The sequence below is a fragment of the Mytilus californianus genome, unplaced genomic scaffold (assembly GCF_021869535.1).
Source record: "Mytilus californianus isolate M0D057914Y unplaced genomic scaffold, xbMytCali1.0.p SCAF_8, whole genome shotgun sequence".
NCBI classification, from domain to species: Eukaryota; Metazoa; Mollusca; class Bivalvia; order Mytilida; family Mytilidae; genus Mytilus; species Mytilus californianus.
In genome coordinates, this window is record NW_026262734.1 from 7,112,785 (window position 1) to 7,132,647 (window position 19,863).

The 19,863-nt window shown below is 32.5% G+C and overlaps 1 protein-coding gene and 1 long non-coding RNA gene across 2 annotated transcripts; one reads left to right on the forward strand and one right to left on the reverse strand.

Moving 5' to 3' along the window:
* Positions 1-1,052: 1,052 nt before the first annotated feature.
* Positions 1,053-3,811, reverse strand: LOC127711499 (uncharacterized). Its single transcript, XR_007986769.1, has 4 exons — positions 3,597-3,811; positions 3,182-3,449; positions 1,868-1,938; positions 1,053-1,170 (listed from the first exon to the last, which is right to left on the reverse strand). It is a non-coding gene; the product is annotated as an uncharacterized LOC127711499 (long non-coding RNA).
* Positions 3,812-17,706: 13,895 nt separating this feature from the next.
* LOC127711488 (mytilin-1-like) lies at positions 17,707-19,340 on the forward strand. Its single transcript, XM_052217558.1, has 2 exons — positions 17,707-17,819; positions 18,321-19,340. Exon 2 carries the CDS (start codon positions 18,333-18,335, stop codon positions 19,074-19,076), a length of 744 nt encoding a protein of 247 aa, XP_052073518.1. The 5' UTR covers positions 17,707-17,819; positions 18,321-18,332; the 3' UTR covers positions 19,077-19,340.
* Positions 19,341-19,863: the final 523 nt, after the last annotated feature.

A 19,863-nucleotide genomic window follows, 5' to 3' on the forward strand; every position in this document is an offset into this window, starting at 1 on the left:
AAAGACCTAATAATAATCAAAACAAAAACAATAAGTCTTTCCACAGAAAAGTGGAAAGACCTAATAATCAGAACAAATACAATAGGTCTTTCCACAGAAAAGTGGAAAGACCAAATAATAATCAGAACAAATACAATAGGTCTTTCCACAGAAAAGTGGAAAGACCTAATAAAGTGGAAAGGTAATTAAGAATTTAATGTGCGAATTTAATGTGTGAAGTACATCTGAGTGATGTGATCCCTAATTCTTCTTCCATCATTGCTCCATTGTACACTGCATCTATATCAGGCATCTCCTCTTCTTGATCTTCTGGCAGTTCAGACTCATTCATCCACACAGCTATATTGTGCAGAATGGCACAAGCCATGATAATGCTACATACCCTTTCAGGTTTCATACGAATCTATAAAAGTAAAAAAAATATTAAAATTTATTAAAAACAATATGAACTTATGACATTAGCAGTCTTATTAATTTGACACTCTTCCCAAATCTTTATTAAGCCTTTTGTTCAGTGGTTGTCGAGTGTTCATGTTGTTCTTAGGTTTTTCCTTTTTATTTTTCTTTTTTTTTCTATAGATTAAACTTGGTTTCCTTTTTGAACTGATTTACACTAGTCATGTTGGGCCCTTAACAGCTTGCTGTTCAGTGTTATGCCAGGCTCCGTGTTGAATGACGTATAATTGACCTATAATTCTTAACTTTTTACACAGTGGCGGATCCAGAAATTTTCATAAGTGGGGCCCACTGACTGCCTAAGAGGGGGCCCGCTCCGGTCATGCTTCAGTGATTTGCTATATAATCAACAATTTTTTTCCAGAAAAGGGGGGCCAGGGCCCGCTAGCCCCCCTCTAAATCCGCCTCTGTTATACATTGTGACTTGGTTGCAGAGTTGTCTCATTGGCACTTATATCACATCTTCTTATTTATATGGTCTTATATACATGATTTTTTTTTAATTTTGGTTTTTAGTTTTTTGACACTATACAATGAATCAAATAATTTTTTCTTCAAAATTTAACACGTTCATGGAGGGAATCTGCTTTTTGTCTGGTCTTCATTTGCAGGACGGGCATAAGGCGTCATGATGAATGGGCGGCATGGATATCCACTATCCCCAAATAAGATGCAACTTTCCCAGTTAGGTGTCTTTTCCATGTGTGTACATACCTAAACAATGAAATTGCATGGTATATGTAAAACAAAATCATGTTTCAACTGGACAAATTGTCATGTAAATTAAGGGATGATAAAAATGAAAGTATTTAAAGAAGAGTTCCAATATAAAAAAAAGAAGATGTGGTATGAATGCCAATGAGACAACTCTCCACAAGAGACCAAAATGACACAGAAATTAACAACTAAAGGTCACTGTACGGCCTTCAACAGTGAGCAAAACCCATACGCAATGTCCGCTGCATTGCATATATGTTATCTATTTAAGATACAAGGGCAATAGCTAAATAAAACAATCTATATATCTCTTAAATTAGAGAAATTAAGGCTTCAGGTAATGAAATGTCATTACCAATATAATTGATTGTTCTAAAAGGCATAACTCTTTTAAAAATTAATTGCTCAGTACTGTTTTTGAAACTCATCAAAAGCATTGATTATAAAACTTACAATATAAACTTCATAAAAATCTGGTAAGATTTGTACACATAATTAAGGGCCCTTATGGGCCAATTTTCCATATTTAATCATTATTTCCAAGAGGCATAACTATATGAAAAATAATTCATCAGCGGTGATTTTTTAACTCGTTCAAGACACATAAAAATATTTTTTTGTCAAGATTATGCATAAATTTGTCAATGATAACAATAAAAAAATGGAAGAAAGATTTGGCTTAACATATATATACCTGTGAAGTTCTGAAGATGTGTGCATCGTGTGCATTTCTTGGCCAGGATGTGTTGATATTTGTAAATTTTCCTGTAAAAGAAAATAGTGAATTCATTATAGAGCACATGCAATTCTCAACTAGCAAAACCAGTTAAACAAAGAATTAAGGACATGTTTTTCTTCCCATTGAATTCAAATTCAAATTCAAATATCTTTATTCCTAATAAAAAGCATATAAATCAACACAAATCACAAAGTTCATACAATATCCACACAAAAAACACATGCAATCTAACATACAAACTGATTGTTAATAATTAGACACGATTTAGAACAAATATGGAAACATGATAATAAAAAAAGAAGTACATGATAGGAGAGAGCCAGTACAAAGAGGAATAACTCTATCTATTTATCTTAACTTTGAATTGGCATGGATCAAAAACACACAAACACAAGTTCATCTGCAACTTAGTTTATGAGACAGTCCCACTTAATATGCTATAGAATTGCCAATTCCATTGAACATGGGGAAACTATTATCAATATACCAACATTCGTATATATGCGTATATCTTGTATTTTGAATGGTTCGAGTATGCAATGGTTCAAATTAGGTACGAGTTGTCAAGGTACGAGTTTGCAAGGAAGCAGTTGACTTGCTTCCCTTTAAGGTAGATAGGGTGTCTTCCTCCATCTTGAATTTTGAAATACCAGAAAACAATCGGTCTAGATCTTTAAGAAAATATGCAAATTTTGAGAGTAGTAGGTAATTCATGTGTAAGAATTTTTAATTCAATATAAAAAATGACATGTTTTATCATATTTATGGTTATATTTTACAAAAAACAGAACACTTTTGTTTGATTAAATTTTTTCCAACTTTGCCACATAAGGGGAGGCAACTCAAATGTAAGGGCAGATAATTCAGATAAAGTTACTTTTACAATAGAATGTGTTAGGAATTTACCTATTTTATTATGTAGCAAGAAAACGGGTCCCGTGACCCCATTTTTTCTTTTTCTTATCTGAAAGCATAATATTAGAGCTATCTTCTCATATTTTATCTCAAAATTCTATGGTGTAGTTTTTGTTTTATGGCAGAAAATTGGGTTTTCCATGCATAATCTATACAAAATCTGTCAATTTTGCACAACCTATAGCGTGAAAATAAGCCCCGTGACCCATTCTTTTTATTATTTTTTTTTAAAAAGCATGATATAAACTACATTTTGGCAAATTATTAAAAAATTCTATGGATTATAATTTAGACACCCCATCTACCTTAATTTTTGTTTTTGCTATAAGAAACATTATATTTTTGTAAACATACCATCTGCATCACACACGGCCTGCACATTGATGCTATGGTACCCTTTCCTGTTAACATATGATGCCTCATCAGTGGTAGGTGCCTGTATTCGTACATGTGTACCATCAATGGCTCCAATTACATTGGGAAACCCTCCAATTCTGAAATTCCCAGCCTTTATTTTATTATTCTACATCACTTCTTGGCCATTTAATAAACTCGTTCTGTCTCCTACACAATGCAGCTGTGGTGTCCTTTACAACCCTTGACACTGTGCCTTTGTCCAACCCTTTAAAAAGAAATTTTATTAAAACCATGATGACATAAGAAGAAATTGGCAACATAGATATTGAGGGTAAATTCGGTAATATATTAAAATTAAAAACAAATAAATGAATGAATACAAATATGATAATAAAATCAATTAAATTCTTACCAAGTGTGTCTCCAACAACTTGTAGGAAACTTCCACTGGCTAAAAATTTTAGTGTAACCATGACTTGCTGTTCCACAGTGAATGCATGGTTTCTGTGTGTCCCTCTCTGTAAGTCATCCCTAACAAGGTCTGAGAGCACCAAACTACTACGTCTGCTGAATCGATATCGTGTCCTTAACTCCTCATCAGTGAAATCCAAAGATAAGCCATCCCTGTTGCGAAAGTGTTGCGGTCTTCTTTGTTGAGGAACATTGTATAATACTAAGCCAGCCATGTTTAACGCAGTCGTTAGTATTTAATCATGGGTAAAAAAATGATTAAAGTTGGCGAGAGTTTAACACAAAAGTTAACGATAATATTTTTGAACAACACTTAACATTGTCGTTAAATTATAACGACACGTTAACGACAGTTTAACGCAGTCGTTAGCCTAACGACACTTTTTAACAACTGGGCCCAGGTGTAAATAAGGAAATACAAAGAAGAAAGGAAAGAAAAAAATATTGTACTAAGTACTGAATAGACAAATAACTAAAGGTGTAAAATAAAGAACAAAATTAATATCAGTCAAAACTGAATCAAAATCAAATGTCTGAAAAGAAAATAATAAAGTACTAATGATATATATAAAGTATCAACTAAATAAGAAACAATACTAATGAAATATAATCTAATGCGCAAAGAACTTATCCCAAAGTAATATATCAAATCTGAAAAATGAAAAAAAAAAAAAAAAATTATCTGAAATAAACTATAATAATACATGTCAATCTATAGATGTAAGTACAAAATACACAATAGGAATAGTGATAAGCTAATAAATACTAAAAATCAAATAAAATCTAATATGTACTCAATATGAAAACTCCCAAGAAAAAAATAAAGTAAACTGTATAAATAAGAAAATATGTAATGAAAATCTCAAATGAAGTCATAAACAATCAAGTAAACTTACTATAAATCAATAAATGTAATGTAAAATAGCAAAAAAATAGGAGTTATTTCCCTTTACCAAGGAGAAATACTAAACTAATACCTGAGTAGATGAATGTATACAATGAATTACCTCCCCTGAATATGGAACTAACTGTAACAATCTACAAAAAAAATAAAGTGTATGAGGATTATCTCCCCTGATACCAAATCAATTCAATCTACAAAAGATATAAATATAATATATTAATTATCTCCTCTTATAACAACCAATAAGAACAAGAAAATATATATATATATATATATACCTAGTAAATATCAACAAATGTATATGTAATGTAGTGCAGGAAATAATATATATATATCACTAATAAAAGCATGTATACTAAAGTGCTATATACTTAACCTTTGTCTCTTAATATACCATGCTTGTATCGCTAAATGCTATATATCACATATAACCTATGTCTCGCAAAAACCTAATGTGTGACTCACAATACAATATGTCTCGCTTACCTGTTCTCACACATAAAATAAATACTATACTAATACTGCTGCACCTGAAAAGGACTTCGGTACTTTTATTTATTAAACACTCAACAAATATAATATAATACTATAAGTTCAAATAAATCACACTGAACTATAGCAACTCCAAGTAAAGTGTAACAAGTAACTGCTTAAATAGCCTGCAAAAGCACAAGTCAGTAAAGTATAAAGTTCCAAGTTAACTATCAACTCAAGTATGAAAAGTACAACTGTCCAATCACAATAGATAAAATAAGTGTCAGGTAGTACCAAACAGTAAAGTAGGAAAACGGATTAGTAAACTTAACTGTAACTAAATAGGTAGGTATCACAATCTCAAAATACAAACATTCATTCACAGACACACACACACAATTATACTAAGTGCCTAATCAAATCCCTATTTATCAAACAAATTTTAAGTTTAATAAATAAGAGAAATTAAAAAAAAATGGTCACTACTAATGTCAACAGTAAACCTTTATTCAATAAAATTGAGAATGGAAATGGGGAATGTGTCAAAGAGACAACAACCCGACCACAGAACAGACAACAGCAGAAGGCCACCAACAGGTCTTCAATGCAGCGAGAAATTCCCGCACCCGGAGGCGTCCTTCAGCAGTACACATGTACTTAGACACAAAGTACACTAATGTCAAGGTCACACAAACATATACAAGGACAATATGATACACAAAATTGATTTACACACAGATAATACAATATTACACACAAATATTTACTAACACATATAATACGAATACAAGACAGACACACAATACACTATAAAATGTGTTTCTTGACTGTAAACGATAACAAAGTATATATCAGTTTTCTATTTCACTGCTTAATACTATGTTGAATATCAACAAGACAAATAACACTAAACATGCAAACAAACAAATGAAATTATGTGAGCTTACTGTATAAATCAAATTATCTTACTTTATATTGCTCAATGAAATGTCAAGTCAACTAAATATAAAGGTATAATACAATAAACAAGCAAATGCTATGTTTACAAATACAGTTTTCAATTTTGGATTTCAACAGCTGATTATGTTTCAAGTTATTACTACATGTACTTTCACACAATATATACTATGTCAACACAACTATGTAGGGGAATATATATTCTCACCAAATAGGTATGTCTTTCAGTCACAAATAATAAATACAAAATGCAAAAGCATAAAGTTCACAAATCACTGCAAAACTGTGTTGATTTTCTCATTTGTCCATGTGAAACAATCACTTCCGGTGCACGGTTCATTCCAGGTCATAGCTTCTGTGAGGCTCCAAAGCATAAACCTTTATGGGCGCCGAATGTAACGGGGTATTTTCTAGGTAAATACAACACAAACGATGATCTAGGGTTCTTTTCTTTTAATACACAATATTTAGACCCTAAAACATATAACAACAAATAATAAATATATACATGACAAGACAGTACATGTAACATATGGGCAAAGGGGAATAACTACAATTTATACTCATTCCTTTAAATATCTATATACTCAAATAAGCCCTTTAAGCACAACAATCTAACTCTTTAGTTAACTTTCTAATACAATATTCATATGTATCTCATAATTATAAATAATTATATACATCCCAAATCTTTTAAAGAGTTGTCCATTTTATAAATAAATTTGTATACAAAGTATACAAATTCTGACCAACATAAATATATCACATAAACTACATTTCACATAAACAGACAATTACTTAATTAAAACTAGGCAGCACAGACATTACAAGTAAACAACATAGAACACAATGCTTACCATGTATATGGTACATAGGTCAGTGTAGTAATTGGAAACATCACAGTGCTGTGTGTATAAAATCTGAGCACTGTCATATGAAAAGGTATTAATCCATGTCCTGAATAAATAAAAATATAACATTCATAAGTCCTGTGACAGGACTATTTCACCAATTAAATAAAATACACAACTACATTTAAAATATATAGTTTCAGAGTTCTGTTTTATTCAAGTACCAAATTTATCTATCTATTACTTTCAATGTAACTTTATAATATTCAAAGTACAAGAATGTTTTATATTAAAATGTTTAATATGACTCTGTGTTATTATTTAATGATTTAATCTTTTACTCTTTCATACTCCAAATATTCCTCCATTCAAAACATACATGCTATCCTTTCATAAAGTATTAAAATGACATACTATTAATTTGTTAATTAGAAATAAGGTAAATCAACTGACCTGAATATAAGAATATTGAAAATCCAAGAATATGAAGTATAATATATATAAGAAATCAATTTATCAAGCAGGTTATCTTTCATTACTGCGTTTCAACATGTCTGCAGTATTAATCTCCAGAAACAAAGGAAAAACCTATAGTAAGGCCTGAGGCCTAAAGATTGACCAATCAAAAGTTTAGAAATTTCCCTCCAAAATGATATGACAGAAAAGAGGTTCACCAAAGGATAACGAGAATAACACTAGAACAATAGTACTAGAAATAGAAACAATGAGTAACTAAACTATCAAACATTGCAATAAGATTATTAATCAACAATATCATATTTAATATATCAATCAAATATGACTCTGCCACATGAGAAAAGGAACAGGTAACAGTAACTGCGATATTTTGAAGTTCTTATACGGTTTAAAATGTATACTCCTCCTAGGTCAGGATCACATAAACAGATTACAAAAACATACAAATACAAAGTTTTTTATTGTCAATTATGACGCCCAATAATTTGAGCAGTACAATTAAGTTCAATTTCATACAAGTGATTACATATTGATTACATTGATTATTAACAATTAAACAAAATCAAGTCTTTCTCAGCAGAATAATTTCTACAGGAATAATATTTGTAGTTTTATAATATAATATAGATGGACAAACTACCGTAGACTAAACTGTATCTAGAATTAAATTTCTCTCTTCGAATAAAGTACACAATAATAAACTTACTTTTTTAATTATAACATTATCCTCAGATGACATTAACCATATTAGTTTTGATTTATTTGGGAGGCTTTTAAAGTTTTTGTTAACCTTATTTAAGTAATTTATATATTCAGATCTTTTATTTTCTAAAACAGGACACTGAAGAAGAAAATGAATTTCATCTTCACTTTCAGAGTTGCATAATTTACATATTTTATCCTCCACTCGAAGCCCCACATATCTGCCTCTTTCAATTTCTAATTTATGTGCACTGACTCTGAACTTAGTGAGCAGTCGTCTATCATCCTCATTCAAAATTAATAAGTATTTTTCCATACAAATATTTTCTTTAAATAATCTGTAAGTTCTAAGTTTATTTCCATGCTGTTTATTTTGTCTATCATTTTAAAGTTCAGATTTCCAAATACAAGAATATTTCTGTTTTAATTTCCGGTAAATTAGTGATTTTAAATCCATCTTCTTAACAAGTTTAAGATCTATATCAAGATATTTCATAAGAATAACAATATAACTATACCAACTTTTTTTGTTCAAAACTATTTAGTGATCTAGACATTCAGAGCTTCAGTGAGAAGGATGTCATCAGACTTTAATACATATTAATAATATCTAAACATATTTAAAATTACTTCAAGAAATAAGGGATATCTTCCCATTTCACCCAATACAGCTATATTTGTAGATTTCTTACCTAAACCCATAGAAAGTTTACACAATTTGACATGAATAATTTCTTGTTTCATGTCCTTGCATAGTTTAAATAGATTATGTTCATTTATATTTAGTTTAAGAATATAACCAAACGAACAATATATATTAATAAATAAGGTTAAAGAATACTCCCCGTCTGATATCTATCTGATATCACTATTCAATAAATGAATTGCATATGAAAATAAGATAAATAAATCCCAACATAAATTGAATATGTACAGGAATCATGTCCACTATTTGTCGTGTGGGAAATGTCAGTTCTCAACTTACGACTTTTCACTCTAGAGTTTCTTAGATAAAGTTATCAAACGGGAAACTGGGTTCAACACAATTTCTTGTCCTTTAGAAGAAAGATGTCTCCGACGAAATCATTTATGAAATTTTCCATTGTTGCTGTTTCGACGGTAGGATCTTTTCTCTCCAACGTTGATAGATGGCGATGACGATCGAATATAGTCCTCTGGTAGGTCAGACGAGATTTAGTACTTGGTCCTCTTCTGAGTTGGCAGGATGTCACATATTTGTGAGTATCAGACGAAATCAAGTGTTTCGTCCTAACGTTCGATCTTGCGGATCTAGTTGCTCTATCTGTGAAGTGGCGACCTCGATGTTTGATTTTGTCGTAGTAATGTCTGACAAAAGGTGTCACTATATGATGATCTCTAGATGAGATCACTGGTTCCTTTTCATCAATATTCAAGTCAGATTTGACGATAGAGCTTCCTACTCGGAGTAGTTCTTATTTGTCCAAATGCGGATTGGGGTTGACAATCGGTCTTCGCTCCGTAATAGGTTGTTGTTTGCGAATGAAACTGATTTCTTCTCCGTAAACTTCAGGTGTTGCTGATTCCAGAATGAAATTTGCGTTATCCATAGAATTCTCCATAAAAGTCACAGATTTTGCTTTTGGTGACACAAGGCTGTCCCTTTAGAGAAATTCATGAATCGACCAGTTTTGGTAACTCAGGTATTTGTATGACATGCGTTTTTGCAAGTTTGACATTCAAATTAAATTTTGGTCGTTATCTTGGCCGACTAGTTGATTTTCGTCTTCGAAAGCTATTTCCGGTCTCGAGGCTATAAGTCGTTCTGGGTCCGTAAGCAAGATGTAAGTCGTCTTCGTGCTGACTTCAGGTGAAACAGTTTGTTTATCAAATTGTGCATTTCCAATTATGACCCAACCAAGTTTACATTTTTGGGCAAATGGAGTTTTGGTGGTCCTAGGTGTTGTTCAAGGATGTGGTGTGCCTCTATAAGGTTTCTTCATATTAGCAGTTGATAGAATTTTGCATTGATCATCAAATATAAGAATTCTTTCGTTAAGGCCTTTTAAGTGTGGATAATGCAAAGTGTCTCCAGGCGTCGGAATTTCGTCCCGATTATTGGGAATATTATCACTTTCATTTAATGTAGGTAGATCGAACAGTACATTACTATGTACGGATTTCATGACGAAATCTCTTCCTCTTTTCCCGGAAGCAGCTACTCTACCGGAGCATGTTGATATAGTGTAGTTTTCCGATTTTTCTTGTACGTCAAATAGACTGATGAATTCAGGCGAGGCAAGAGACCAGTTGCTTTGGTCGTCAATGATAGCGTACATCCGGATAGCTTTGTCCCGGTTGTCCTTGTGATAAACATCCACAGGTAATATCTTGGCACAAGATTTCTCATTCTTAGGATGTTTGTAGATCGCTGTGCAGGTCGAACTCACAGAGGTTAACTTTGTTTCAGTTGACTCTGTCTGATCCCCGACGTAGATTGTTCCGGCGGAACTAGATTGATAATTTTCGTGTGATTGTACTCTTGTTATGTGTAGTGCGGTGGTGTGTCGTTGACTTCCACACTCGTTACAACTGATGCTCTCGTTGCAATCCCAACTTATGTGAATGGTTGACTCACAAGACTTGTAGCAAACATTGTTCTATCTTAAAAGAGGGACGAAACATACCAGAGGGACAGTCAAACTCATAGATCGAAAACAAACTGGCAACGCCATGGCAAAAAATAAAAAGACAAATAGACAAATAATAGTACAGATGAAACAACATAGAAAACTAAAGACTTAGCAACACGAACCCCACCAAAAACTGGAGGTGATCTCAGTTGCTTATGTTATTACAAATCCGGTAAATAGTCTAATTTGGTAGGTCACATTCGTGAAAAGGGAAGAGTATTGTAGTCACGACATAAGGAACATATCCGATATCATCTGTGAAACGGTTATTCCATAACGGTCAACCAACTCGTGATGCATATGGCGTTCGTAAAATTTACGAAGGGATGATTTCAACCTCTCCATTTGGAACTCTTGGTTTAATAGCTTCCTTTTGAGCAGCAATCTTCTATCAAGGAAATCATGATAGGAAATTCAAGCCCGGGAATATCGTATCAATTGGGAGATATATACTCCGTATGCAGGCGCTAGTGGAATGTTGCTACATAGAAATGGAAAGTTCACAATTGGGAAGCTGAACTCATCTCTTTTGTCGTAAAGGTTTGTTTTCAACCGACCCCCATTGTCAATTTCTAAATGTAAGTCAAGATATGAGGCAGACTTAACTGTATCTGTAGTATCCTTTATCTCTAGTTCGATGGGATAGTTCCTTTGCTTTCCTTTATTAATTTGGCTCAGAATGCTCGGCATTCGTTCAAGGGATGCTCTGTCTTGTGTAGGATACACAGATCTTGTTTTTGACTGCTCTTTCTAAGTTGCTTGTCAACTGCCGTTTTATGGACGTTGATTTTAGAATATGGCTGAAGTGTGAACCTTGGCGCAGCACCCTTTGTAATTGGTGTAACATATGATGCGCAGTTGAAGCCAGAATCGTTCTTAATTCGGCTCATTTCCCTGAAGAACACAGAGAATTCTGTGAAGGGCTGAAAGGCAACGTCGTGGTTTAATTTGTATCTAGCTGCCCTTGATATTCATTTTTACTGAAGTCCATAAGCCAATTTGGAAATAATGGGGTTAATTCCAGACGGAGAGTCAAAATATGCAAGCAAACATCCCAGCTTGGGATTTTCCCTGTGATATTCTATTTCTGATAGAATATCAGACAATTCGTAAAGACGTGCGTTGTCCTTGTTCGTCAATGTTGGGAAGTTGACAATTTTGTTAACAAGAGACGCCTCCAACATTTCTGGAGCACCATACCGCTCATCCAGTCTCTGCCATAATCTCTGTAGGCCTTTTGTAGGGTTGTTAGCGTTCGACGCTCTTATGCTAATGGCATGTCTAGAAGACTCTGGTCCAAGACTGTCCGTGTATATTTGCGTCCATTCGTTTTTCGTTTTGAAATATCAAAAAAAAAAAAAAAAAAACGAAAGTGTTTTCATTTTTTCGTTTTTGATTTCTTAAAAACCAAAATGAAAAACAAAAGTGTTTTCGTTTTTCATTTTTGACTTCTCGAAAACCAAAACGGAAAACGGAAGTCTTTTCATTTTTCGTTTTTGATTTTTCAAAAACCAAAATGAATATCATGAGTGGTCAGTGTATATTTGCGTCCATTCGTTTTTCGTGTTGAAAAATCAAAAACAAAAACAAAAAACAAAAAACAAAAGTGTTTTAGTTTTTCATTTTTCATTTTTAATAAACCAAAACGAAAAACAAAAGTGTTTTCGTTTTTCATTTTTGATTTCTCAAAAACCAAAACGAAAAAGGAAAGTTTTTTTTTGTTTTGTTATATCTTAAAACAAACAAAAAATGAATAACGGAAGTGTTTTTGTTTTTCTATTTTGATATCACAAAACAAAATCGAAAAACGACATTTTGTTTCAATTTCTGTATTTAGTTCTATGAATTTCCTGCTTAATTGTTAACATGTCTATATTTTGTTTCATAGTCATCGAAATTAAATTAGTACAACGTAGTTCGTTTTTATTACGCACTATAAACATGTAGATGTATAAATTAATGTAGACAAAATAGTCCCCTGACTTATGAATTGAAATAAGGTGATTAATGAAACAAAGACCTTTCAAATTTTCTCGTTTTTATCTATAATAAGAAATAAAATTATAATATTTAAATACTTTAAATGAATCATACAATGAAATATACTATAAAGATGGTAAAACATATATATTTCATTATTATATCACACAAACTAAGGAAGTTACTATCTAACTGACAGGAAAACTAGCACCCTTTTATCTTTTTTTTTTTATTATTGGTGAGGCCTCTTTAAGAGAAAAGATGAAAGACTAATTTTCCATGGACTTATTACACTCAACGGGTCAAACTCTGAAATTGGTCTGGAAATCAAATTGAAGATGACGTCATTTATTGTGTCACAGCTTTACATATTCCCCTAAAATCAAAATACTATTCAGTGCTAAATGTTGTTGTTGATATAAAAATGAGAAGATGTGGAATAAATGCCAGTGAGACAAAACTCTCTACAAGAGACCCAATGACATAGAAACTAACATCTATAGGTCACTGTATGGTCTTAAACAATGAACAAAACCCATACCAGACAGTCAGTAATGTAAAACAATCCAAGCGATAAAACAAACGGTCTGTTTATGTAAAACAACATGAACGAAATACGAATATGATATACAGCAACAAACGACAGCCACTGAGATAAAGGCTTTAGACTTGGGATAGGCACATACAGATTGTAGCGGGCGCCCAACCCTCTTACCATGAACCAGTAAATATTTTTTTTTTCTAAATGTAGTTAATCAAATATTGAGTTCACTGGAATACGTGACGTAGGTATAAGTTGAGATTGATAAGGTTAATTAGTCATCGTACGGCCATACCACATAGTCAGCTATAAATGGCACCAAATTGACAAATATAAATTATTTCACACGAGAAAACTAAAGACCCGATTTATGTACAAACAATGAACGAAAAACAAATATGATATACAGCAACAAACGACAACCAATGAATTACAGGCTCCTGACTTGGGACAGGCACATACAGAATGTGACGGGGTTAAACTAGTTTGTTAGCATCAGACCATTCCCCTAAAATGGGATAGTGGTGAAACCATACTACATAAGAACAAACTATAAAAATCAACTGAAATGTGATTAGCTCATCAGATCGATACAAAGCAGATAAACAAGTAAGAAAAACACAGACCGGACGTGATAGGGTATCCATATATTCCTTCAACAAAAAATAAAACCACTAAATACAGATCTGAGAGTACTCGCAGTTACTGACAGCTAGTTCAAAGCCAAAAACAACTAAGTCTAAAGTATCAATCAGTACACATCCAACATCCAACGGATGTAGTATAAAGGATGTTATTAACAGTCAGAGAAAAACATGACCTTGTGCAATGCCAACATACAGGTATCGACAGATTGTAGAACCGTGAATGTGTATATGTATATGTATATAACAATAAGAATAGTTTGGTTTTGAATTTACTGATAACAAAATCAATATTTATACCAATAAAACAATTTTCAAAGATCTAATTACAGTGTTGAATTTGTAACCGTTAAGAGTAAGTTTATCTAAAGGATTGATTAGGTTATACGCATCGTATCTAAACTTCCGTGCTCGATAAACAACATCTACGTAAAAATGAGGATGGGCTATCCCGTTTGAAATAAGTTTTCTTCAGGTACAGTCAAAATTACAAACCAAATCTATGTATCTATGGAAGAATTTTGTAAAGTAATTTGTGGTAACGAAATCTCTGACTTAATAATTTAGCAGTAGTAAATAGATTACGTTCATTGAAATTCAAAACGCCTTTACAGACACGAACAGAGTTGTGATATATAATATGTAAGATGGTGCCAAAGGAACATTACCATCCAAAAAAAAAAAGGAAAATCAACAATAGGGAAGAAAAATCGTCCTTTTTGTTGTAAATTTTACTTTATAAGTGAAGTCATTTTAATACAGAGTGGCGAAGAGGTAGAGGCGATTTCTCTAGTACTTGTTCATTCACAGGGTCTAAAATTTGTTTTTCATATCTTTACTCTACTTGAAATTGCTATTCAGCGTTATATGTTGCGGTTGAAGACATATTGATACAAATGATTTTTTTTTCTATATTTGCGTCAAAGGACTTCGATAATAAAAATGAAATAGTTAGTGTCCGAAAGACAATACATAGCTCTACTTCAAACATTATTTGTGTTGTTTTGGTTAACGATGACCTTCTTATACATTTTAAGAATGAATACTAATAAGAAAAATTTGCAAACATCGCTATTTTGAGCTATCTTTATTTGAGCTACAGTGGTGCATGGTCTATACTTTTAAGGTGCCTAATAACGCATGCGGCAATTAATATAAAGCCCCTTAAGTGCCTTATAGTGCCAGAAGACGGTTAATTATTTAAATGGCTACATGTTATATTTTAAGTAGCGTTCTGTCTTATAAATTTAGGGCCTGTTATTTTACATGATGTCAACTTTTATGTAAATATATCTCTCGTACAAGTTAACAAATATCAGTGCAAATAAACTTTGTATAACTGCAGTTGTGTATGCATCGTTTTTTTTTTAATTCTTACAAGAAGATTTTAGGTATAATTCAAAAAGACAACAACCCAACAATCCAACGAAATAAGAGGGTCATATATTGGGAATTGTAAATGCACGGGTAATTTCCTAATGTAGATCATTGATATTTCTTTAACTATCCTGTTCAATTGGCAGTACTTAAAAATGTCCTTAAGACGAGCGAGAATATGCTTGGTCAGGGAAACATCTGTCCATTGTTTAAGAGGGCACCAAAAGGTATTTTACTCCATTGGATTTTTCTTTCAAACATGAGTTTAGAGAACGTATTGCAAATATTCAAACGTATTTTTACTGTTAAGTTATTAGTTTAGTCTTTAAATCCACCCTTCGACAAATGGAGAATATAAGACAATAACTATATATTTGCTTACCATGTCAAGACCTAGGCATTGCAGCTAAGGGATTAGCACAGGGTTTAATGCCCATTCCACCTCATGTTATAAATTGTTGAATATCACAAAACGGATTCAGATACCCCACCCTATACCACAGATATATTCTTCTGTGGTAACACCCCACTATTGTGGAAGCCCATTTTTCAAAAAATATAATTTGAATTCGTGATCAGCAATTAAAATCGTAATCACTAATTTTCGTTAACACGGATTTAATTCGTGGTAATGAATCTCAGGACTAAGTTACCCCAGATTTTTGTCTTTCGTGATCACGGATTAATTTCCGTTATCACAAATTATATGAGAAACCCAAAATATGTTAAATGAGTCTTTGTCACGAGACTATAGTTCAAATGTCATCCCATTTTCCTGAAATATAAAGCAGTTTGAGTTGTTTAAAGAAATTTCTATTTTCAGAAACGGTGGCCATTTTAGTTGGCGAGGTAAGCTATCGGATAAATTTTGAAAGGGACAACCTTAGGAATATGAATGTCAAGTTTAGATCCAATTGCCCATGCAGTTCAAAGGAACAGAATTTTTATTGATTTTTTTTTGTACAAATATGCCTAATGTGCATATTCGGCAAAATCGCAAAAGTTTAAATTTTATATCTATGCATTTTAACCTTATGCTCTATTTAAAATAACAGTGGCCATGTTGGTCACAGGGCGAGATCATCGGATATAATTTTGAAAGTAGACACGCAGAGGGTGATGCAGGCCAACTTTGGTTCCAATTGGACCAGTATTGTAAGAGGAGAAGATTTTTGACAGACGAACAGACGACGGACGCAAAGTGATAGCAAAAGCTCACCCTTGACTTTAGCCAGATGAGCATAAAATTGCAACTTTTTTAAAAACGTCTCCGAAAAAAATCAAATTAAAAAAAAAAAATCCGGACATTTTAAAATTTGATAATGATGATTATACTAGACATACAGATGGATTCGTTGTTTAAAATTTATTCTACATTATACGTTTTTGAGCTTTTTGAACATGAAATGTTAATCCATACACTATTCTTGCATACATATCTGACTATCCGTGCAGCTGATTAGTGATGCATTATTTGATGTTGTTTGTCAAAACCAGGAAGCAGAACTCCTAAATGCTGTCAAGTAAATATGTTAAGTACCTTTACTGATTACATCTATCATAATGTTAAAACTCAAAATAACTTTTGCGATTAAGAAGGTTATTGTTACACGGCGGGTTTCACATGTTGAGCAGAAACTGCTCACTCTTTCCGAAGCATTTAAGTTTTTAGTGGGGTTCTTGTTGCTCATCTTTAGTTTTCTTTGTTTGTTCTCGTTGGTTATTGTTTTTCTTTTTTTGTTTTATTTCTATTCTGGCCACGTGTTTGTCTTTTGATATTGAATTCCGTTTTTTTTTATTACGTCTTGGTATCTTCTGTTGTGTATTTGTAATATTAAATATGTGCCTATTTGGGGTTCGTTAGGTAATATCTGACAAATAAAGGTAAAGGAAATACAAAATAAAACATGTTAAGCTCATTTTGCCTCCAAGGACCTTAAATATACAATAACGTCAGTGTTGATTCTGACATGATCGACATTTAGTCTTCTTTTATGAAGCCACTAAATGTACGCCAAGTATCACGTAAATGAATGTGCAGTAAAATCTTCATAAACTAAACCACTGTGCTACCAGACTTTCGGTTTGGAATTGACAGGTGTTCTATTTAGACTGGTTTAATTTACACACAAAAAAATGAAGTGTGTGGATAAATAATAAATTCATTTTATATAACTTTTCGATTTAATAAGGGTTCGATAAGAAGGTTTCATTATACTTTGTATAAGAGTGTTAGTTTTTTAATATACGTTATATATTTTGAAATGTGACATACGTTTTCTTTGAAATCTATTCAAATCTGTTTTGTCATAAAACTGTGTCAGTATGATTCATATTATTCAAAATTTAAGAAAGATAAACGACAATTACTGAGGAGACCTAATGTACATGACATTGACCCACACGTAAATTAAAACAACAATGCAAATTTTCGAAAAACAAACCTTTTATCTTTTCTCTAAAACGAATGACGTTCCAAACAAAGCTGGCTATAAAATGAACCGCTCAAAACTATAGACGCAAGCAGTAAACCTACAGCTTGCTTGAGCAGTCAATTACAGCCTACTGGAACAATTAATTTACAGGTACTATTTGTCTATTTTAATCTCAATACATGTGGATTTTTCAAACATTTAAAGTAATTTAATGTTGAGTAATTAAAATGTACATATTACTGATTAGGTCGAAACATATCAAATTGAGGAGCTATAATTTTTGTAGTTTTTAGTGAAGCATATTTCATGTTTAATACACTGAAACATGTCGGACTTAATTAATCATGATGGGTGCAAACATTATATACTAACAAACAAACTTGTTTTAAACAACAGGTATGCATCGAGTTTTTTTCAACTCTACAGATACTCGTTAAAGGTGTCCTTTATTTGGTTTATTATTTGCTTTATTAGTCGAAATTATGGCATTAAGAATTAAGAAGCAATAAATACATCAAGGGATAAAGATTAAGTTAGACAAAAAAATGAAGACTACTCAAATAGCATATGATACCACTCTATTTTTCAACAACATTGAATGTAAACTATTTAGAACTTTAAATATTTTCATTTGAATCTTTAACTTTGCAGAAATAAACGAGGATGATCTCCAAATATTGTTGGTTTGTCGTTGTATTAGGGACCACTGGAACAGCATTAGTACACACCAATGATTCGAACAAGCTTCAAAATGTTAAAGCTGTGATTGCTATTGAAGACAAAGTAATTCATTTTTACGATCATACTACTGAATGTATAGGGGAATTGATGTGTGTACTTGCTGCATTACCAGAATCCGAACGCAATAAAATGTTGAGCACCCCTTTAGGTCTCCTGAGCAAAATTGCAACTGACAAGGGACAAGATCATTACAGTTTGTTATATGCAGAAGCCAAGAAATTATTAGCTAACTATCCGACTATTAAACATGTTTTAAATGGAGCTGTGAATGGACACTCCGTAAAAGATAAAAAAGTCTGTGCATCAATGTACTCCAAATGTCCATATGAGCCAGAAGAATTGTTGGAAAATATCAACGATTTGGGGGATATTACCAAACTATTTTCTAAGAATGAGTTTGGGAAAGTCATCGCAGATGCACTTGAGTATAACTACACACATGTTGGAATGACTCAGACACATAGTAGAGAAAAGAGATCATGTTTTAAAGAAGTATTGGACGTTAGTTGCGCGTCTCTTGGAGCTACTTGTGGTTTGATGACTGTAGGGTGTGCTGTTTGTACCTTTTTTTCATTTGGAACATGTATAGCTATCTGTGGTACTGTTATTGCCGGGTCGTGTGGATCAGTCATTGCTGGGTGTGGTATTGCTGAAATTGCATGTTAATGCAACTACATGAGAAACATTAGTAAGTCACCGAGATGAATAAATAGCAAAGTATTATCTCCTTATTTTTTTATGAAAGATGTTCCTGATCTGTTGAATTTTAACTCTATACTACAGATCAGAATGCATGTTCATTTTTTAATATGATTCGGTGAATAAAACAAATTTGAAACTTAATTAGCATTGTGATAATGACATTTTCTGCTCAAGCGCTTTATAAACTTTGATAATTATCTGATGCAAGAACTAATTAAATGTAAGTTTATTGTCGTTTTTGTTTACAACGATTGTCTGAAAAATATACTCTTTTGTTCATTCACAAAAAGCTGCATGAATGCCTTAATTTAGAAAATTGATCATAAAGAGATAAGACAATGCAAATGAAAAGTAAAAAGATACGAAGGGCAAACTCGACAAGTAAAAAAAAGAGACAACAGCGTTGCTTAAATATAAGAGAGAGACAAATACGAACAAGAAACAAATCCTGGAAAACTAAACATGTAGACAATACGAATCCCACTAAAACTGGGGTTGAACTCAGGTGCTCCAGAAAGGTAAATAGTTCTTGCTTTTTTGATACCCACATTTTATTGTTCACGGTCAAATTAGGTAAAACGTCTTATATCAGGGAGAGAAACGAAAAACAATTATAGCAAAGGGAGTAAGCCCTGTATCATCTGTGAACGGACACTCCGTAATGATCAAGCAGCGCTTAATGGCGACAATGTGATAAATGGCAGCAACAAAGCCTTGAAGAAAGCAATGCAAACAATTTATGCATATCTAT